This window comes from Giraffa tippelskirchi, chromosome 12, assembly GCF_054371585.1.
Source record: "Giraffa tippelskirchi isolate mGirTip1 chromosome 12, T2T-mGirTip1v1.2.pri, whole genome shotgun sequence".
In the NCBI taxonomy this organism is placed as follows: domain Eukaryota; kingdom Metazoa; phylum Chordata; class Mammalia; order Artiodactyla; family Giraffidae; genus Giraffa; species Giraffa tippelskirchi.
The window spans coordinates 106,639,415-106,662,138 of NC_137286.1; the positions used below are offsets into that span (position 1 = coordinate 106,639,415).

Below are 22,724 nucleotides of genomic sequence, written 5' to 3' on the forward strand. Positions count from 1 at the left end.
TAAAAAGCTTGGTATTCTGCCTCTTCTCCCCCCCCCCACTTCAAAGACATTAAAAATGATAAAAATGAGATGAATAAATGAAAAAAGAGTGTCTACACAGTGTTTCACTGCAGGAGCCAACAGGGCCGCTCGACAGGGTCCGGGGCTGGGACTCCCCCCTGCCCCCCGGCTGGCCTCTTGTCTCCTGGCTGGCCTCTGCCCTGGGCCTTTGTGGGTTAGGATTTTCAGTAGCAGAGGCCAGGTCACCTCACGTTTGTGAGCTTGATCCTCCTGGTTCTGACCTCCCTACTCTTTCCCACCATCAGCAGCTGCCTCTGTACCTCAGACCTCAGGGAAGAGGTGGGGAGCAGAGAACCCTGCCAGAAACCCTCCTGGGGACTCCATGACAGGTTGACAGTGAGGTGCCAGGAATACCCTGAAATAGCTAAAAGCCTATGTTGTTGTAGTTTAAAATTTTTTATTAGGGAAATCATGCATAAAGACAACTATCACTACAGAGCGTATAACCCAATCCCTCAGTCTCCAGTCCACTGCGCCGATCTGACCTGGGAACACAGTCTTCTGTTTGGGAAATATTTGTGTTTTATTTTTTTTTGAGAAGTTCTTCTTAAATGAGTAAATGCTGCTTTTGAATAAAATCTCAAAAACAGAAATATATTTTTAAAAAGCACCATATCATACCCTATACTGATCATTGTTAAGATTTCTTTTTCTCCTGATTCAAAACGTAATTTTGCTCGTTAGGAGGCAAATATCTTTTGAGTCCTGGGTGGTGCTCCACTGCCCTCTAGAGGTAAAACTGGTGCACTGCAGTCACCTGACCAGGTAGGTAGCGTATGAGGCGGAGAAGCTGGCTTAGCATCTCACCTTTCCCAGGTATTTATGTTCATTCCCTGGAAAGCTTGAGGCAGAAGTTCTAGAATATTCAGTGTAAATATTGGAACTAATGGAACTGTGTTTTGTGGTTTTTTTGGCTAATATACTATAACTCTTCCGAATCATTTATATGACAAAAACCTCAGAGATTGTCTCTGCTTAAAAAAAAAAATTTAAACCCAAGTCCTCCTTGGTATGATAGCTTGTGATGGCTTCTTGACTCAGCTGTCTAGTATCAGGAGAGGCCACACCTGCCTAAGGGGTCTTGGACTCCTTCTCTTTGCCATGAAGCTGCTTTTGGTTGACGATAATAAGAAATCTGTATTTCAACGCATCTTTCTGGTGTGTTTTTTTTTTTTCCACAGTAACAATAGCAAAAGAGTTTCCCTTCCTCTATTTGTAGCTAAAACAAAAAATTTGAAATGCACAACTTTAAGGAAGAAACAGGACAAGGGAGCTAGCTGACCCAACTGGGCCCTGGCGTCCCAGGAGCACCAGCTTCCCAGAGGAGGACAGGACGAGCAGGGCCCCCATGGGTGCCTGGGCTCAGGGGTGACCTGCAGACCCTTAACCCAGGCCTGTCCCTCCCATTCAGTGTTCCCACACTCAGCTGTGCCACTGCCCGGCCTTTCTTACAGTCCCCAGCCCAGTGACCTGAGACTCAGACCCTTCAGGTCACCGGCCATGCTTGAGCCATCACCCCATCCCAGGGCCTCCCCAACCTTGGCTGACACCTTGCGCCCCTGAGCGCAAATCCAGCTTGCTGCCAAGACAGCTTAATGATAAACCTGCAGCCTAAAACTATGTGAGAGTGACTGAGTCACTGGCACGGGAATCCAGAGAATGTTCTGGAGCCTGTGTGTGTTTGCTCGTCTGTGTATTTAACGTGTCCTGAGTTACAGGCAGGACACACTGCACTGTCTGCCAGGCCGAGACGGGAATGTGAGCCCAGCTCAGGAGCCTTCACTCTGCCTGGTCCATATCTCCAGGCGCCTGTTCTCAGCCCTCTCCCCAGGGGCACTGAACTGAGGCCCAAGAAGCCCTGCTTTCTGCTTCTACATCCCACGGGCCTTGTTGGGGGTGGGGGTGCTGTGCCTCAAGGTATTGGGATCTTAGTTCCCTGACTAGGGACCAAACCTGTGCCCCTGGCAGTAGTTAAGCTCAGTCTTAAGCACTGAGAAGTCCCCTATCTAATAACTGTTGTGTCCATTTTGGCAGTATTAAGTACATTCACAGTGTTGTACAACCATCCATCCTCACAACTCTTGTCCTCTTGGAAAACTGAAACGCTGTCCCCATTGAAGAATGACTCCCCTCCCACAACCCCCATTCTCTCTGTCTCTGTGGATTCTGTCACTATAGGTCCCTCATATAAGTGGAATCACATGGAATCTGTCCCTTTGTGATGGCTTATTTCACTCAGCATCATGTCCTCAAGGTTCATCTGTGGAGTAGCAGGTGTCAGGATTCCTTTCCCTTTTAAGGCTGAGTAACATTACGTTGTCACTGCGCCAAAAGTCTGTGTAGTCAAAGCTATGGTTTTTCAGTAGTCACATACAGATGTGGGAGTTGGACCATAAAGAAAGCTGAGCACCAAAGAATGCTTTGGTGCTTTTGAACAGTGGTGTTGGAGAAGACTCTTGAGAATCCCTTGGACTGCAAGGAGATCAAACCAGTCAATCCTAAAGGAAATCAACTCTGGATATTCACTGGGAGGACTGATGCTGAAGCTGAAGCTCCAATACTCTAGCCACCTGACGCGAAGAACTGACTCACTGGAAAAGACTCTGATGGTGGGAAAGATTGAAGGCAGGAGGAGAAGGGGGCAACAGAGGATGAGATGTTTGGATGGTATCACCTACTCAATGGGCATGAATTTGAGCAAATTGCAGGAGATGGTGAAGGACAGGGAAGCCTGGTGTGCTGATGTCCATGAGGTCACAAAGAGTCAGACGCAACTGAGTGAGTGAACAACAGCATTCCATTGTGTATCCATTCATCTCTCTGTGGATATGGAGTTGTCCCCATCTTTTGACCACTGTGAACAATACTGCTGTGGATATGGGTATACAAATATCTGAGTCTCCACTTTTACCTTTGGGATGTAGGCCCAGAAGTGGGATCGCTGGCTCACGATAGTCTTGTTTTTAATCTTCTGAGAAAGCACGTGATGTTGGCCACACTGGCTGCAGCTGTTAAAGCCGGGCCAGCGGTGCTGGGGTTCACTGCTCCACGTCCTCACCGCACTTGGTTTCTCCTCTGCTCTTTCGCTAAGGGCCACACCGTGCTCTGCTTCGCATTTCCTGCTGATGGGTGAAGCACACCTCTGACTTTGAGTTGTTTTGAATGCTCATGGCTCACTCTCCACTGCTTTCCAGGAAGGAGATGAAGATGCTGGAGCTGTCCGGGTACTTGAAAGGCGAGCTGGGTGCCGAGGAGCAGCTGTCACTCATCAGTGGCTGCTCCGACCTGCGGGAGGCAGTAGAGGGCGCCCTGCATGTGCAGGTGAGTGGGGACACCTGTCCTCCTGGCTGGCAGGGCCTGTCCCCCGGATCCTTGGGTCAAAGGCAGGGGGAGGCTTGGGGATCATGAGCCCACAGGTGCTGATGGCGTTCACGTGACCAGAAACACTGTCTTGCCAACCCCCACCCCTCCCCAGGATGGAGTTCGCTCTAGGGGTGTTAGAATGTTGAGCAAAAAGAACATCTTCTGGACAGCTAACAGTTTTCTATTTTTGTGTAACTGATTGAGAGACTATGTTCTGAGATATAAGAGATTGCCTAAGAGAAACCCTTTCGTGTCTTGTAACGTTTGCATTTACTTTTTCCAACCACTTCACTCAGAGAATCAGGCCATCCCCACCGCCGAGGACACTCCAGGCCAAGCGGACTGGGGGCAGCTCGGTGCCCACGCAGGCTCCAGGCTCCCGCCAAGGCCTGAACGCATCTCCCGCTCCATGAAGACCCAGTGTCTCCCGGCTTCCAAAACGTGATGCTTAAGCTGCCCGAGGTTGACAGGGCCTTGCTCCTGAGCCCCATGTCCAGCCAGTGCTGGTGTCTTGTCTGTTCTGTGACGCTGGTTGAGCTGAGAACTGGGAGCAAAGCCAGGCCTGAGCAAGGCTCCTGGTGCAGAGGCCTCAGGCCTGATGCTCCTCCAGTCCACAATGGAGGAAGTAGACTTCCTCGTCTCCTCCCGCTCTTTCTACCGCATCTTGTGTCCCGCACAGTGAAGGGGCCAGGACAGACACCAACCCAGCCCTGAGCTCTGAGCCCCTCGTCCTGGCCCACTGAGGCCTCAATTCCTGTCCTCGGTGGTTGTAGTCACCTCAAGTGACCCTTATTCTAGGCCAGGCTCCATTGCTTCCAATGAGAACAGTTCAGTTCAGTTCAGTCGCTCAGTCGTGTCCGACTCTTTGCGACCCCATGAATCACAGCACGCCAGGCCTCCCTGTCCATCACCAACTCCCAGAGTTTACCCAAACCCATGTCCATCGAGTCGGTGATGCTATCCAACCATCCCTTCCTCTGTCGTCCCCTTCTCCTCCTGCCCCCAATCCTTCCCAGCATTAGGGTCTTTTCCAATGAGTCAACTCTTTGCATGAGGTGGCCAAAGTATTGGAGTTTCAGCTTCAACATCAGTCCTTCCAATGAACACCCAGGACTGATCTCCTTTAGGATGGACTGGTTGGATCTCCTTGCAGTCCAAGGGACTCTCAACAGTCTTCTCCAACACCACAGTTCAAAAGCATCAATTCTGTGGCGCTCAGCTTTCTTTACCGTCCAACTCTCACATCCATACATGACTACTGGAAAAACCATAGCCTTGACTAGACGGACCTTTGTTGGCAAAGTAATGTCTCTGCTTTTAAATGTGCTATCTAGGTTGGTCATAACCTTCCTTCCAAGTAGGAAACCCCTTTTGGGGTCAATTTGATACATGATATTTACATGATGGAAGTGAATGCTTACAATGACGTGTATGATGTGATCTGACAGGTGAGCATGTGACGTGTCACCACAAGTTTCCGAGAACAGTGGTTTCCACTCGGGGCTGTCTCCACTAGAGTGACTTGGCTTTTTTTCTGAACAGTTTCCAGTGCCCTTTGCTTTTTCCTCTGAGACATTTGCTGTGCTTTGTAATCCATGTGTGATGATGGCTGGAAAGTTTCATCTCCAGCCTCAAGTACTAATTGTCAAGACTTCCGTTGTTTCTTTTCTTCCCTGCAGTGGTATGGTATGATCCACGCGATAACTGGCAGTGTTATTTTTCTAAAGCGATCTTTGTGTGTGTTTGTGTTAGTCTCTCTCAGTCGTGTTCGACTCTCGTTGACTCCAAGGACTGCAGCCCACCAGGCTCTTCCATCCATGGAGTTCTCCAGGCAAGAACACCTGAATGAGTTGCCATTTCCTTCTCCAAAAGCAGTCTTTATGAGGCTTATTATAAATTTTCCAGCACTAGCCATTGCAAGGGAAGCCCTGTGGCTTAGTGGTAAAGAATCCACCTGCCAACGCAGGAGACATGGGTTTGAATCCCTGGGTCAGGATGATCCCCTGGAGGAGGAAATGGCAACCCACTCCATTATTCTTGCCTGGAGAATTCCATGGACAGAGCAGCCTGGATGAAGTCAAAAAGAGTGGCACATGACTAAGCAACTGGGCATGCACACATGCAGCTATGGCAAAGTCATGCCCCAGGAATAATTAACATGTCTGTGTTAAATTTCTTTCTCTCCTGATCCCATTAAAAAAAAAAAAAAAAGGATTCTGGGACTTCCCTGGTGGTCCAGTGGTTGGGACTCAGTGCTTCCATGGCCTGGGGCCCGGGTTTGATCCCTGGTCTGGGAACTAAGATCACAAAAAGAAAAAAAAGACCTTGAACCTAAAGAGTCAAGGCTCAGGACTGCACTTGCCCTCCAGGGCCCTCACAACACCTCCAGTCTTAGTGCTCAGAGACCTGCTAGCGGCCTCCTCTGAGCAGCTCTGTATGGCTCCCTTTTTCCCCGTTTAAGGACAAATTCTCATCGTAGAAAAATTCACCTAGGCTTTTTGGAGACTTTTTTGTTTATAAAAAGAAAATGATCATTACTTTAGGGAATTGCCCAAAGGCAGGAGGAGAGCATGTGAATTAACACAAACACTTCTTTAATCACAAACCTTCCAGTTGTGCGAGTTACTGAGCCCCGGGAATCGGGAATCGCAGCCCTAGAAATGCGAGTGGTTGATTTGTCTTCCACCCAAGTCCCAGTGGGCGGGCGCCTGGGTCAGAAGGTTTCCTCTGCTGAAAGGTGGGAGGGAGTGAGAATGGAACCTGAATTTCTAGCACTTAGTGCAATTTTGAAATCAAATCTGGCCTGGCAAGAAAATCTAGCGTGCTGGAGAAATAAGTGTATTCTGAAAAGCTTCTAAAGCATTGACTGTTGCAGAGCTTAAAGGGTCATTAGCTATGACACCAAGGCTTTATCTCATCTCTGCAACTTTTTACCTAAGATCCAGGTAGCTAGCTGGTAGGAGCCATGGGAATTTTGGTCATGGAATTATGAGCTCTAAATGGACTTTCCTTATAGTCAGCACAGACAACTCTGAGAATTTGCATCTGAACCTTTACCTCTAAAACTGGGAAAATGCTTAGTCATTTTGGTAAGGACTTTGAGATTGTTAGTAATTACAGGAAGCAGTGTTCGTAATACTATGGTTTAAAATTTATACATTTGCAAGGTCGGCCTTTTTTTTGGTCTTGTTCCACTGAGATTCAGAGTGATCCTCCTTTTGGTGGGAGTGCTGGGAGAGGGGGACAGCGGCACTGAGTGTGCGCAGGAGTGCACGTTGAAACCTGAATTTCATTTTTCCTGTTCCGTGTGTGTTTTAATTTGTAAAATCGGATTATTATTCACATATAATAAAAGCCGGCAGTTTTAGTGTTCAGGTCTGTGTGTTCCGACGAATGCATGTGGTCATGTCACCACCCTCCCCCCGTCTCCCTCCGCCCTCCCCAGCTTCAGAGCATTTCGGCCACCCCACAAAGTCCCCTCCTCCCCCTTTGCAGTCTGGCCCGTCCCGAAGCCCCTGGTCTGGTTTTTGTCCCTGCAGCTTTGCTTTTTCTGTAATGTGGTACAGTGTGGACTCAGGGCTGCACATGCTTTGTTAGATTTACACGTAAATGTGTCCTGATTTAGATGCTACCGTAAATAGTACCTTCACAAAATTTCAGCTACTGCTTGTTCATTGCTAGCACATAGTAATATAGTTAAAAGTGGGTTGTTTAATTTATTTAAATTTGGAGGGTTTTCCATATATCTTTGTTATTGATTTTTAGTTTAAATCTGTTCTAGTCTCAAAACATACTTGATGTTATTTCAATTCTTTTATTTTGTTGCATGTTTTATAACTCAGAATATAGTCTATTTTGGTGAATATTCCATGTGCAGTTGAAAGAAATGTATTTAGGCGTGAACTGTAATATGTAAATATGGGTAAAGTTGCTGGATAGTGTTATCCAGGTCTTTTCCATCCTAACGGATTTTCTGTTACTTCTATCCATCAGTGAGAGAAGAGTATTGACATCTATAATTGTGGATTCATTTCTCAGTTCAAACCAGGCATACAGTTGGGTCTTGAGCTTTTGCCGCCTCTGACAGACCCTTTTAATTAGCATGTTTCCATTACATTTAGTGTAATTATTGATAGGGTTGGATTAAAATCGACTGTCTTGCTTGTTCTTTTCCATTTGTTCCGTTTGTTTTGTGTTCTTCTTCCCCACCCTGCTTTTCGGCTGGCTTATAGATGGAGCATTTCTTATCATTTCATTTATCTCCATTGATTGTTCATTTATACTTCTTAGAAATATTTTTTTCACGATTACCATAGGGTTTATGAAGTTTTTTTCTAACTAGTCATGGTCTACCTTCATGTGTTGGGTAAGAACCTTATAGCAGCACACTCCCAGCGCCTTTCCGCTTTTCTGCTGTTGTCACAGGTTTTCCTTTTACACATCCTGTCACAGCACATACAGCTGCTCCCTTTTCTTTGTACAGTCAACCAACATTTAGGGCAATTAAAATTAAACTTTATATTTATCTACATTTTCACCATTCCAGCGTTCTTCATTTCTTTGTGTAAATTCAATTTCTCCTGAATTTTTTTCAATTTTATTTATATTTATTATTAAATATTACTTATTTATTTATTTATTATTTGGCACACCAAGCAGCATGACGGATCTTAGTTCATGACCAGGGATGAAACACATGCCCTCTGAAAATTTCAAAAATGGTACACATACACACACACAAATGGCTTACACTTGAAGGGGAAAGAAAAGAAGCATAAAGACATTATGAAGTAAAAAGTGAAATCCCTCTTCCTTCATCTTCCAACCTCTGGGGGTGAATATTGTGTGGAGAGTCTGAAGTTTATTTATCCAGAGTTCTACAACTCTTGTTATCATATATTACAGACTTAACATTTTAATAACATGAATCCTATAATGGTGTAATGTTTTTGACTTGATTTTTGTAGTTAGTAATATATTATGACTTTTCCCCCCATGTCCTTACATACTGATCTACCTATTAGCGTGTTTTTTATAGGTTGGGAAATCATTTACTTGTACACTATCCAATTATTAACTAAATAATGTGTTTTTAACCATTGACCATTAATGTTTAGAAATAAAACAGTTTAACACATTGAAATAATCTTTATGGTTTGAAGACTACCTTACCATATGAGTCAGCAATTCCACTACTGGGCATATACCGTGAGGAAACCATAATTGAAAAATGTTCACAATGTTCACTGCAGCACAATTTACTATAGCCAGGACATGGAAGCAACCTAGATGTCCATCAACAGATGAATAGATAAAGAAGTTGTGGTACATATATAAAATGAAATATTTCTCAGCCATAAAAAGAAACACACTTGAGTCAATTCTAGTGAGATGGATGAACCTGGAGCCTGTTATACAGAGTGAAGTAAGTCAGAAAGAGAAGAACAAATATCATGTATTAGAACATTTACCTGGAATTTAGAAAAATGTATGATTTTCAGGGCAGGAATAGAGACATAGACATAGAGAACACACTTTGGACACAGCGGAGGAAGGAGAAGGTGAAATGAATTGAGAGAGTAGCATTGATACATTTACGTTACCATATGTAAAATAGCTAGCTACTGGGAAGTTGCTATATAACACAGGGAGCTCAACACAGAACTCTGTGACCATCTAGAGGGGTGGGATGGGGTGGGGGGTAGAGGGGAGGTTCAAGAGGGAGGGGACACATATTGTACTTATGGCTGATTCACCTTGTTGTATGGCAGAAGCCAATACACTACTGTAAAGCAATTATCCTCCAATTAAAAAATATTCTAATTTTTTAAAAAATAAGGCATTATACGTAGTATTTCGGCCTCTGAAAGTCTGTGTGCTAATAAAGCCTACTCTAAAATGCGTGTGTGCTCAGTCGTGTCCAACTCTGTGACCACATGGACTGTAGCCCGCCAGGCTCCTCTGTCCATGGGATTTTCCGGTCAAGAATACTGGAGTGGGTCGCCATTTCCTTCTCCATTACTCTAGTATATGGTCCGCAAATTAAAAAAATAAATAAAGGCCAGATAGTAAATGTTTCAGGCTTTGAGAGCTGAGTACAGCCTCTTGCGTATTTTACAGCCCTTCTGAAATCTAAAAGCCGTTCTTGGCTGGGGGCCGTAGACTGTTTGGCCTGGATCGCAGCCTGCTGGCCCTGCTCCAGTTTGTTGAGGTGCTTTCCTCCCCACAACCTAGGGGAAGGAATCCACCATCAGCGCGTCTAGCCTCGGGGCCTTTCCGACTCTTCCTGAGGGCGCGTCTCCGCGGCTGTTTCCGGGTCAGCGTTTGCCGCGCGCTCTCTTGCTCCCCCTGGCGTCCCTGTGCGGCACTGCAAGACCTCCGAGCGGGACTGGGTCCCATCCGCTTGGGGTCAGGCAGACGGGAACCAGCACCTCGCACCCCCGAGGCAGGCCGTTGGATGTGCAGCTCCTCCTGGGGAGAGGCTGTGGGCTGGGCTTTCCCTCCCGGCCCTGGCGGTGCTGGCTTAGGAGAGGCGCTCGTGGATGACACCCACCTTCACGCACTCATTCTTGGCTGTGCGCCCGCCTGGCCCACGCCGCCTCCTGGGCTGTGGCCCCAGGTGAGCCCGTCTGTCCACGTCCATCTCCTAGTTTCTCTGCAAGGCCCCTGCGCAGGTGGGATTTGGTCAGTCAAAATCAACCTGATCATCCTCAGTGTTTTTACAAATGAAACCTGGTTGATGATCGCTGTGTATCATTCTTCTGTATTTTGAGTTGTGTTTTTAAGGTCAGGTTCATTGAAAATGGAACCTCGAGGTTTAGACCCCTATCTGGCCCTTGGTGGCTTGTTGCTGGTCTTGTGAGGTCCCCTCACCCTTGTAAGTGCGGCCAATTAAGATGGAGGATTTCAGGATCAGCATTGATCTTTAAGATGCTTATTAAATTAATAAATGAAAACAGGTATTTCATTAGCCAAATTTGTAGCAACAAACATGTCCTTGTCCCAACACTGACATTTGTAATTTGGTTCCAAAGTTACTGTGAAACTGAATGAGCAACCCTACTTCCCCCTAAACTTTACAAAATAGAAGCTCAGGTCTCTGTTTAAAAAAGCACAGTACCACTCTTTTGGAAAGAAGGGGTGACATTGTAACAAATCCTGGAATGGTGACGTAACATTGATTGTATATAATATAAATATAGATAGAAATCTAGATATTTCTGTGTATCTAAACCTTTCTTCCTATAGTTAGGAAATTAATTATCCCTTATGCGTTAGGAGTTGTAGATTGCTAAATTAATGCTCAAAGTCCAAATAGCTAGCTAGCTAGCTAGCTAAGTCGCTTCAGTCGCGTCCGACTCTGTGCGACCCCATAGACGGCAGCCCACCAAGCTCCGCCATCCCTGGGATTCTCCAGGCAAGAATACTGGAGTGGGTTGCCATTTCCTTCTCCAGTGCATGAAAGGGAAAAGTGAAAGTGAAGTCGCTCAGTCGTGTCTGACTCTTAGCGACCCCATGGACTGTAGCCTACCAGGCTCCTCCATCCATGGGATTTTCCAGGCAAGAGTACTGGAGTGGGGTGCCATTGCCTTCTCCGCAAAGTCCAAATAAGCAAGTGTCTAATATAAACATTTTTATTTTATGAGATCTGTTAAATGAAATGTATAGATACCAACCAAGGAAATTATTTTTAATCTTATCATTCAGTTGAAAACGTGGTAAGTCCATTTAAAAGTAGCCATGGCATGCATATTTAGTGTTTGGGATGGGAGAGTTGGACCATAAAGAAGGCTTAGCGCGTAGGAACTGACGTTTTTGAACTGTGGTGTTGAAGAAGACTTTTGAGAGTCTCCTGGACTGCAAGGAAATTAAAACCAGTCAATCCTAAAGGAAATTAACCCTGAATATTCATTGGAAGGACTGTTGCTGAGGCTCCAATACTCTGACCACCTGATGAGAAGAGCCAACTCATTAGAAAAGACCCTGATGCTGGAAAGGATCGAAGGCAAAAGGAGAAGAGGGCAGCAGAAGATGAGATAGTTAGATAGCATAACTGACTCAATGGACATAAGTTTGAGCAAACTCCAGGGGATGGTAAAGGACAGGGAAGGCTGGCATGCTGCAGTCCATGGAGTTGCAAAGAGTCAGACATGACTTAGCGACTGAACAACAACAACAAATAGTAAATACTTTTGCAATTGTAATATTATTTTCCTTTTTTGCTCTTGGTGGTGGGTGGTCATTGTTCACCAAGAACCTTAGGTATCATACAGCACATCATGAAGTCCTGCCTTTTTAAGAGATATATTTTAAGGCATATGAAGAATCTGGGAACTTAATATTAATAAAAACCCAGGAACACCTGGGGCAAAACTCCATGCTAGTGAAAGTTCGAGGGCCCTGTGTCCCGCAGCGAGAGCCATGGAGGCCTGGGGTGGTGTTTGTTTTCTCACCAGCTGTCTGGCTCTGGCTGTCTCTGGTGGCTCAGGCACCCGGGGTTCAGATCCGCTTACTCTGAGCCACCCTGATGTTTATTTTCATTTGAAAGTCAATATTCTAAGACTTGCTGCCCAGCATATCTGTTTGAACAACTGGGGGAAAACATAAGGAGGTTTCTTTCAAGCTGGTGACTGTCCCCTTTTAGGATTGGGTTTAGACCAACTGCCCAGGGGAGAGCTGCCTGCCTGACACACGGAAGCCTGGTCACCAGCACAGCCCTGACGGATGGTGTGTGTTGGGCATGGAGGCCTTCCCAGAGGAGGCGCTTTCACACTAACTTAGAACCCTTTAAGGATCACATTGTTCCAGGTGGTCCTCTTGTTCTTTCCTGAAGTGACCCTCGGAAGGCTCGGTTCAGCTCTGGCAATGTGTCACTAGTGACAGTTACTTACGTGAGTGGGGTTCCACACAGTGATCCTGCATAAAGCCAGCTGTTAACAGCTGAAAGGGCTGGAAAATATGAAACACGTGTTGTCCCTGCCTTAAAACTCCAACTGGTTTCTGTCCTGAAACACAGTGGCTTTCCGAAGCAGTGGTTGAGATCCAGCTGCTGCTCCTTACAGATTGAGGGCCCACACCCACCCTTTCCTGGGTGTAGGCTGACGTTTTTATTAACTGTCTGCTGCCTCCCTAGCCCCTAAAGAGGCAATCCCCTTCTTTAGAGATGAAGAATTGGAAACGGATGTCCTTTTTTAAGAGCATCATGGTGCAATGGAATTACCCTGTTACTTAGACCCAGTTAACCTGATACGTTTGGGGTACTTTCCTGAGACATTATTCCTGAAATGTTAGAATAGGTGAGAGTCATTGTTTTAAAAATGAGAATTGAGAAACAAGTTATCTTGAGTCATGCCACCCTCACAAAAGACCTGTTTTTCTTTTTATTTATTTATTTGGGTGTGTTGGGTCTTAGTTGCGGCACTCGGGACCTTCTTTTCGGCTCACAGACCACCAGTCACAGCTCACGGACCCCCAAGTTGTGGCGCAGGGACCCCCCCCCTAGTTGCAACTCACAGACTCCTAGTCGCGGCTTACGGACCCACTAGTCATGGCACAGGGACCCCCCACAGACCCCCTAGTTGCAGTGCTTGGACCCCCTAGTTGAGGCACACGGACCCACTAATTGAGACGCGTGGACCCCCTGGTTGCGGCGCCTGGGCTGAGTTGCCCCTCGGCATGTGGGATCTTAATTCCCTGACCGGGGATCAAAGCCGCGTCCCCTGTGTTGCAAGGCCAATTCTTAGTCACTGGGTCACCAGGGGAATCCCATGGTACTGATTTTGGTAATGTGTTTTCTAGCCTATTTGGGGTAGATTTTTTTCATCACTGGCCTAAAGAAGACACAGAATATGGCAAACGCTATGGTCAGTCGTTGCCAACAGCGTCAAGCTGCAGCTGTCTCGGTGTCTCCCTGGTGCGTTTTCTTTCGCATCCTTGGTCTGAGCGTTCAGTTGGGACCAAGTGCGTGTGTCCTAGAGGCATGAGAGCCGTGCTGGGGACGAAGGACGATTCCAGCTGGAAAGGACTCTCCGGAGGGAAAGCCCATTTTGTGTAATATTCTGGGGCCTGACTCTCATGCTGGGGAGAGGAGGATGAGGTGCTCTGGAAGCCTCCTGTCTGGGTGAGATGGTTTGGGGCGTGGAGTGCACCCCTGTCTGCTTGAGTTGTCACCTGTCCTCGGTCAAGAAAAGGATGGGAAAGGCTGGTGCCCTGGCAAGACCACAGGGCACTTCTGCCCGTGAGAAGCTTGCACCTCCCTTGGGAAGTAAGAGGGACTGGAAGTAAATTGAACACACAGCTCAGAGTGAGGAGGGACGAGGGCAGGGTGCGAACAATCTTGGGGACAGGCAGCTTCCGCACGAGGGGGAGGAGTCTTTCTATATGTCCTTCTTGAGTAAAATGAAACACCGTGTGTCTTAAGGAAACTTCTGCTGCAATGACCAGAAAGTTGTAGAATGGGAGTCCATCTGTGGGGTGATCTGATTTTTCAGGGGGAAATGCTGGGAAAAGACAGAAGTGTCTTGGAGGTGGAGTTTTGTGAGGTTTGTCCTTTTCCTTGGCCATATTTTCTAGATTTTCCACAATGAGCGTGTATTACTTCTGTGGTAAAAAGCACACGGATCTCCTGGCAAGTGCGCTAGGAGCAGCTGAGCCTATAGTGGTCAAGACCCGGCCTTGGGAGACAGACAGATGCGGGGTCCACAGCCCAGTGCATCTCTCCCTCAGTACACGAGTTTCAGCGTGTTCTCAGCTGTGCAGAAAACAGCTGTCTCTTTTCTAAGACGTGGGTCATGCACAAAATGATTATCCTGAGAATTAAATGAAAAGGTGTACAAAGCACATACCACATACCAGCTGCTGTTGAAATGCTCAGAAAATGCCAACGTTTCTTATGCCAACAGCTTTTCTTAGGTTTTTTATACCTAAGTTTGAGCTGAGCAGTTTTGGCTTTATTTCTGGTTATAAAGCACGCGTGAATGTGTGTTTCCTGCAAGTATTAGAAGAATCATGTCATTGTTTATGGCTTTGTGTGCTCAGTTGCTCAGTCGTGTCTGACTCTTTGTGACCCCCATGGACCGTAGCCCACCAGGCTCCTCTGTCCATGGAATTCTCCAGCCAAGAATACTCAAGTGGGTTGCCGTTTCCTCCTCCAGGGGATCTTCCTGACTCAGGGATCAAACCCATGTGTCCAGTGTCTCCTGCACTGGCAGTCTGTTGCTTTAGGGAGGCATAAACTTTGTAGCTCCTCCAGGAGCTTGCCCAGGCCCAGGTGAGCTGCCCGACCGGGGCTTGTCCAGCCTCCTGCCCACTGAGAACCTTGGCATCGGGTGGTGGCTGGGCCTCCCCAGAGCCAGCCAGTGACATCTGCCAGGACTGCCGAGAGGGAAACAAGCGCTTAGTTATTATGTTAAATGGCCTGTGTGAGTACGTGATGCACCTCAGCTCCTGCAGCTGCTAGGAAAAGGTTCCCACGTCTTCCTGGGAGGCCTGGCTGGGCCCCAGGACCCTCTGTGGTGCTCAGACATGTTGGGGTTGATCTTGTTGCCAGTTTCCGGCAGCAGATGTGGTCATCGCTTGCTCTGTGGTCATCGCTTGCTCTGTGGGTGCTAGAAGGGCATCCTAGATGCCCTAGACAGAGACCGTGTCTGTACCCTGATTCTCCAGACGTTTCCTGGTGCCAGGTGCTCCCTGGCACCTCACTCACCCCCGTCACCTCCCGCCCCCAGGCTGCTCCTTGCCGTCAGCACCTGATCCTGCTCCTTTGGACAGTTTGGGGTCCTGCTCTTGTTCTCTTTGCTTTAGATTCTGTCTAGTGGGCTGTTCTAAGCAGTATCCCTGCCACCCTCACCACCCCCTGTGCAGTCACCCCTGCTACCCACAGGGTTGGGGTGGTTCACAGACCCTGCTCCCTGCTTCCCTCCCCTCCCAGCACCCTGAGCTCTTGTTTCTTTAATAGTTTTGTTTATTTGTTCTTTTAATGTGGTCCCCATCGCATTTATTTTTGTTTTTAAAAAAAATTTTTTTTTTGTTTTGCTATACTGCATGGCGTTTGGAATCTTAGTTCCCTGACCAGAAGGTGAACCTGTGCCCCTGCCTTGGAAGCGAGAAGTCTTATCCACTGGACCATGAAGGAAGTCCCTGTTTCTTTAATAATTTTTGTTTGTTTTTTTTTAAGAGTGACATTCAACACATATTTTTAGTGGCTTTGAGAGATCTGCACTGTGATTTTGGGCTGTAACTTCTGGCAGAATGGATGCTGGTTGCTCCATGATTAACAGGCATCCTTGGGCCTAGAACTGCCTGCCCTGTGTGGTCGTAGTCACCACAGGCCCAGCGAGGCTTGAGCACTTGACAGGTGCTGCAAACTGACACAGGTGTAAAATCCCCACTGGATTTCAGTGACTTACTAAGGAAAAAAGAAAAGAATGTAAAATATCTCAATAGTTTTTAACACTGATTACCTATTAAAATGACAATATTTGGGTATATTGAGTTGTGGTTTAGTTGCTCAGTTGTGTCCTACTCTTTACGACCCCATGGACTGCAGCACATCAGGTGTCCCTGTCCATTACCAACTCCCAGAGTTTATTCAAACTCATGTCCATTGAGTCGGTGATGCCATCTAACCATCTCATCCTCTGTCATCCCCTTCTTCTGCATCTTTCCCAGCATCAGGGTCTTTTCCAGTGAGTCGGCTCTTTGCATCAGGTGGTCAAAGTTTTGGAGCTTTGGTTTCAGCATCAGTCCTTCCAATGAATAAAATGACAATATTTTGATCAGTTCAGTTCAGTTCAGTCGCTCAGTCATGTCCGACTCTTTGCGACTCCATGAATCGCAGCACGCCAGGCCTCCCTGTCCATCACCAACTCCCGGAGTTTACCCAAACTCATGTCCATCAAGTTGGTGATGCCATCCAGCCATCTCATCCTCTGTCGTCCCCTTCTCCTCCTGCCCCCAATCCTTCCCAGCATATTGAATTAAATAAAATGTATTGGTATAACTAAGTTCATCTGTTTCTTCCTGCTTTCTTAATGTGGCTACTAGAAAACAGCATTGCGTACGTGACCCACGTTGTGTTTTATTGGGTGGCTGGTCTGGAGGGTGAGGTCTCCTTGGCCCTGCTTTATCAGTTAATTGTGGTCCCTGCTGTTCCCCTGGGAAGGGACTGCCCTTTTGGTTACTGTTTAAAGGGAAGTAACCGCTTGTTTTACTCACCTCTGCGCATTTGATCAAGCCTCTGCCTGGAGCTGTGCACTGTGATTCTGCTAGCACATTTGTCTTCAGACCTCTGGGAATATTCTGAGTGAATTATTGTGAATGTACTGTATGACACCATATCAACGCTGTTGATTGTAAGATGCCTTCCAATGTGAGAAACGCTAAGGAAAACAAATGCGTCTTAGAAGGTGACCCACAATATTCTCTAACCCTTGACGTATTTGGTATTTTGAGTTTCTTCCTCTAGTTAATTTGTAAATGATAAATCAAAATGCTTTGTAATGTTTTGCAAAGACCTTTAGAATTATGGACTTGGTGTCAGTGAAGTGGAGGAGTCTGGCTTCAGAGGCGGGCTCCTTACCCAGCCTCTCTGCCTCAGCCCCCTCCACTGTAAAATGAGGTGATCATGGAGCTGCTCCATTGTCATGAGAGCTGAGTGGGCATCTGTGAATTAAACGAGCTCCTTTTTATCAGCACCTGAGCAGCGCCCGGCTCAGAGGAAGTCGGCAAAGTGAGCTCACCCTTCAGCCCCTCGGTATCCCCATTTACGACCAGGGAACCGAACTGACCAAGGTTAAACATGCAGTCAGCGGTAGGTCAGTGTTTATCTTCTCGTATCAGATTGGGTTTCTGAGCCAGAAGTGAATGTAAGGTTTCTGGCTCAGTGATACATTTTTCCTCACGATCCTGGAATTGGATGAATGTTGCATCTCATGTGAACTCTTTCCCACATCAGCTATTCTCAGAGTTAGAGAGACTGGGCAGGTGGGCGCTCAGCCCCAGGAAGGACACCTGGAATTGCCCCAACTTTCAGATTTTTCACATTAAGCAAGTGAGAAGTTGGAATTTTTATTGCTGATTTTTAAATCTTAGTTCAGGTTTTCTTTCTTTTTAATATTTATTTCATTACTTATTTGGCTGTGCTGGGTCTCAGTTGTGGCACGTGGGATCTTTTAGCTGTGGCATGCAAACTCAGTTGTGGCATGTGGGATCTAGTTCCCTGACCAGGGATCCAACCCAGACACTCTGCACTGGGAATGTGGAGTCTTTCCTAATCACATTGTGACCATGTGTGACCTCTGACCACAATCTGATCTATTAATTCTGTTTGACACTACTGTTCCCTTTGAGAGCTTTCATGAGTATTTTCTTTTGACCACTTTCGTTTTACTTCCTTCAAAGACGTTTCTCTCAGGCTGGTGGATATGTATACAACCCTGTTGTTTCAATGGTGACTTAGAGAGTGTGAGTTTTATATCCAATCTTCATTACAAAACACATTTTTGGTAGGAGGAGGAGGTCTAACAAAGGCTTAACATAGATATAAAAATACTTAACAAAATATTAGCAACTCAGATCTAAAAATATACATAGAGAATTATATATCATGACCAAGTAGGATTTATCGAAGCTATACAAGGCTGGTTCAATACTTGAAAATAAATTAATGTAATCCATTACAATGCACTGCTGTTATTTTTGCTTTGGATGTTCACTTATATTTTAGAGCAATTGAAAACAAAACATTTATTTTATCTTCATTTACTCCATTTCCAGTGTTCATTTCTTTGTATAGATCCAATTTTCTGTCTGGTTGGTTTTTTTTCCTTCTGCCTGCAGACTTTCCCTTAAAATTTATTCCTATTCTTAGATTCACAGGTTGGCTTGGAATGAATTCCTAAACTTATTGTTTTCTCAGGAAAGTTTTTGTTTCTTCATTTTTGAAAGGTGTTTTTACTGGCTATAGAACTGTGAGTTGACAGGTATTTTTTCTTTTAGCACTTAAAAATGTCAGTCCATTACTTTCCATCTTCTATGATCTCTCAAAAAGTCTTAATTTCGTTCTTGTATATATTATGTGACTCTTTTCTGATTGCCTTCAGTATTTCTTTGTCTGCCTTACTCAGCAGTTTGAATATAACATTACCTCTTTATCCCCAAATGCCATTTGGGGATAAAGAGGGGTATTTATCCTGCATTGTGTTCTCTGAGCTTCATGCTTGTGTAATTTGGGATTTTATTTAGTTTTGGAATATTCTCAGCCATTATTTCCTTGAATGTTGTCTTCTGCCCCATTCCCTGTCCCTAGAAATGTTTGGATTTCAATCACGCATGTGTTAGATCATTTGATAATTTTCTTACAGGTCCTGGATTCTCTGTATATGCTCTTCAATCTTTTTGCTCTTTGTTTTTCACTTTGGCTAATTTCCATTGACTGGTCTTCAGGTTCACTGATTCTTTCCCAACTGTGTTGAGTCTACTGATGAGTCAGTCAAAGGCATTTTTCATCTTGGCTCCTTTGTTTTTCATTTTTAGCATTCTCTTTGATATTGTCTTCCAGTTTCTATTTCTCTGCTGAAATCACCCATATGATGTTGTTCACATTTTTCACCAGAGCCTTTAATATTTTTAATCACAGTTACTTAAAATTCAATGTCAGATTGTACCAGCATCTGAATCATACCAGGATCTGGTCCTGTGATCCCTCTGTCTCTTGGGTGTGCACTTTTTTGTATGCCTCATAATTTTTTGTTTTGAAATCCAGACATCTTGAGCAGGACAGCAGATTTACGCCTGGGATTTGACATACCTTTCCTCCTGCAAGGCTTTTATTGTAAGGATTTGAGTTGATCTAGTTAGGAGTTGGGCAAGTTTTAAGGTCTGCAAGTTCCTGTAGTCACCCTTGGTGCATACAACTTTCAAATCCTTAAGCAATACCTGTGTTTAGGGTGAGGACTGGCTGCCAGAGGGTTTTCTCCCTCAATGTGTTCTCCACCCTCAGCTTTCAGTCTTCCCTTTGCACTGCCCTCAGAGAGAGTCTCTTTCCATGTTCTTGCTCTGTCCCTTCCCAGAAGTGTTCTTTTCTCACTAGTTACTTAACACTTGGTGGCCTGGGAAGGGTCTTCTCTTAGGATTCTGATTGAGCCTTTGTCTCAGGCAGGCTTCCCTGGTGGCTCAGATGGCAAAGAATCTGCCTACAATGCAAGAGACCCAGTTTCGATCCCTGGGTTGGGAAGATCCCCTGGAGAAGAAAATGGCAACTCATTCCAGTATTCTTACCTGGGAAATCCCTGAACAGAGGAGCCTGGCGGGCTACAGTCCATGGGGTTGCAAAGAGTTGGTCATGACTGAATGACTAATGCTAGTATTCATTCCTCTTCCTCCCCCAGGGATAAGGCGTTTTTATTTCAGTTCCCTTCCCCCACCTACAGTGAGTTTTCTGTAATGGTAGGTTTTGTGCTTTTGTCTGCATCCACGTCAGCGAATTAAGATGTATTTATGTCACATGCTGAAGGAGTCACATATTGGACCACAGTTTACCTGTATGTTAGAACTTTTCAACATTTCTACATGTTTTTTAAAAATCTTTTAAAAAATTATTTCTTTTTATTTTTTATAATTTAATTAATTAATTAACTTTTGGGTGTGCTGAGTCATCACTTGCTGCATGGGCTTTTTCCGGCTGTCCAAGTGGGGGCCGCTGTCTAGTTTGGTGGCAGCCAAGTGCAGGGGCCTCTCATTGCGGTGGCTTCTCTGGTTGTGGAGCATAGGCCCTGGGCACAGAGGCTTCAGTAGTTGCAGTGTGTAGGCTCACTAGTTGTGGCACACAGGCTTATTGGTCTGAAGCATGTGGGATCTTCCTGGACCAGGGACCGAACCTGTGTCTCCTGCTTGGCAGGCAGCCTCTTAGCCACCACCAGGGAAGTCCCAGAATATTTTAAATTATAATATTTTTTCATGTCAAGCATTTTAACTTAACTGTAAATAAATGATTTCCTAAAAGGTATATGCAGAGTACATCATGAGAAATGCTGGGCTGGATGAAGCACAAGCTGGAATCAAGATTGCCAGGAGAAATATCAATAACCTCACATATGCAGATGACACCACCCTTATGGCGGAAAGGGAAGAAGAACTAAAGAGCCTCTTGATGAAAGTGAAAGAGGAGAGTGAAAATGTTGGCTTAAAGCTCAACATTGAGAAAACTAAGATCATGGCATCCGGTCCCATCACTTCATGGCATATAGATAGGGAAACAGTGGAAACAGTGGCTGACTATTTTTCTGGGCTCCAAAATCACTGCAGATGGTGATTGCAGCCATGAAATTAAAAGACGCTTACTCCTTGGAAGGAAAGTTATGACCAACCTAGACAGCATATTAAAAAGCAGAGACATCACTTTGCCAACAAAAGTCCATCTAGTCAAGGCTATGGTTTTTCCAGTGATCATGTATGGATGTGAGAGCTGGACTATAAAGAAAGCTGAGTGCCGAAGAACTGATGCTTTTGAACTGTAGTGTTGGAGAAGACTCTAGAGAGTCCCTTGGACTGCAAGGAGATCCAACCAGTCCATCCTAAAGGAGATCAGTCCTGGGTGTTCATTGGAAAGACTGATGTTGAAGTTGAAACTCCAATACTTTGGCCACCTGATGTGAAGAGCTGACTCATTTGAAAAGACCCTGATACTGGGAAAGATTGAGGGCAGGAGGAGAAGGGGAGGACAGAGGATGAGATGGTTGGATGGCATCACCGACTCGATGGACGTGGGTTTGGGTGGACTTAGGGAGTTGGTGATGGACAGGGAGGCCTGGCGTGCTGCGGTTCATGGGGTCGCAAAGAGTCGGACACAACTGAGCTACTGAACTGAACTGAAAAGGTATAAAAAAATTGTTGGAATGAGATGGGGATAGACACACCATCAGGCCAGCAGTTGTCACCTGTGTCCCTTCTCTCACTTCCATCCCTGTGGTTACTTGAGAAAGGACCTCTGCTGGAAGCAGACCACAGCCACCCTGGTCACCTCAACACCTAATCCCTAGGAAGTCACATTCCTCAGGACAGCCTGCTCTGCTTTTTACTTTAGAAAGATCTCTTATTGGGTGTAGTTTATTCTAGATTACTATAGAACATAGTTTAGGATTTATAATATGCTTTAAAAGTATTTTGATTTTTAAGGAAAAATGTGAGGCTTTGGTTAGAGCACAGTGCAGTTTATTATCTGTGATATCGAAAACCTGTACTTTTCTTTAACACATGCTATTTGTTCTAGAGTAAGCAGGTTTATGGGATTTTTTTTGGTAATTATAATTATAACATCCACCTCTTGAGAAGTCTAGTCATAGTAGTCTATTAATCTGATAGATTTTTAACAATTGTGCTCTTTCAAGAAATAGTGGGACTTCCCTAGTGGTGCAGTGGATAAGAACTGGCCTGCCAATGCAGGGGACACGGGTTCAGTTCCTGGTCCAGGAAGATTTCACATGCTGCAGAGCAACTAAGCCTATGAGCCACAACTACTGAGTCCGCCCTCTAGAGCCCATGACTCACAACTACTGAAGCCCATGCGCCTAGAGCCTGTGCTCCGCAACAAGAGAAGCCACCTCAATGTGAAGCCTGTGCACCGCAGCTAGAGAGTAGCCCCCACTTGATGCAACTAGAGGAAGCCCCCACAAAGCACAAAGACCTAGTGCAGCCAAAAATATATAAATTGATAAATAATTTTTAGAAATAAAATAAATAGTTGATGAAAGAAAAAAAGAAATTGCTGATGATTAAACAGGTTTCCCAGTAGTCATGTATGGATGTGAGAGTTGGACCATAAAGAAAGCTGAGTGCCAAAGAATTGATGCTTTTGAACTATGGTGTTGGAGAAAACTTTTGAGAGTCCCTTGGACTACAAGGAGATCAAACCAGTCAATCTTTAGGAAATCAGTCCTGAATATTCACTGGAAGAACTGATGCTGAAGCTGAAGCTCCAATACTTTGGCCACCTAATTTGAAGAACTGACTCATTGGAAAAGACCCTGATGCTGGGAAAGATTGAAGGCAGGAGGAGAAGGGGACGACAGAGGAAGAGATGATTGGATGGCATCACTGACTCAATGGACAGGAGTTTGAGCAAGCTCCAGGAGTTGGTGATGGACAGGGAAGCCTGGTGTGCTGCAGTCCGTGGGATCGCAAAGAGTCGGACACGACTGAGCAACTGAACTGAACTGAAACAGGCTGAAGCAAGAAATTGCTGATGATTAAACAGGTTGAAGCAAGAGATGTATTTAGTGCAAGGAGACAGAATTCATGGTGTA

The 22,724-nt window shown here is 45.5% G+C and overlaps 1 protein-coding gene across 10 annotated transcripts in view; it reads left to right on the forward strand.

Moving 5' to 3' along the window:
* CRYL1 (crystallin lambda 1) overlaps window positions 1-22,724 on the forward strand; it is a 53,756-nt gene that overhangs the window by 11,666 nt on the left and 19,366 nt on the right. For 8 of the 10 annotated variants that reach the window (XR_014071011.1, XR_014071012.1, XM_081549061.1 and 5 more), the window contains exon 3: window positions 3,255-3,381. Coding sequence is in view for 8 of the 10 variants with exons in the window: in XM_081549061.1 (XP_081405187.1) it covers window positions 3,255-3,381 (127 nt within the window). In the remaining 2 variants the exon portion in view is untranslated. Of the gene's footprint in view, window positions 1-2,278; window positions 2,839-2,913; window positions 2,942-3,151; window positions 3,382-22,724 lie in introns of those variants that run through there. The other 2 variants (XM_081549065.1, XM_081549064.1) reach the window with 2 other exon arrangements.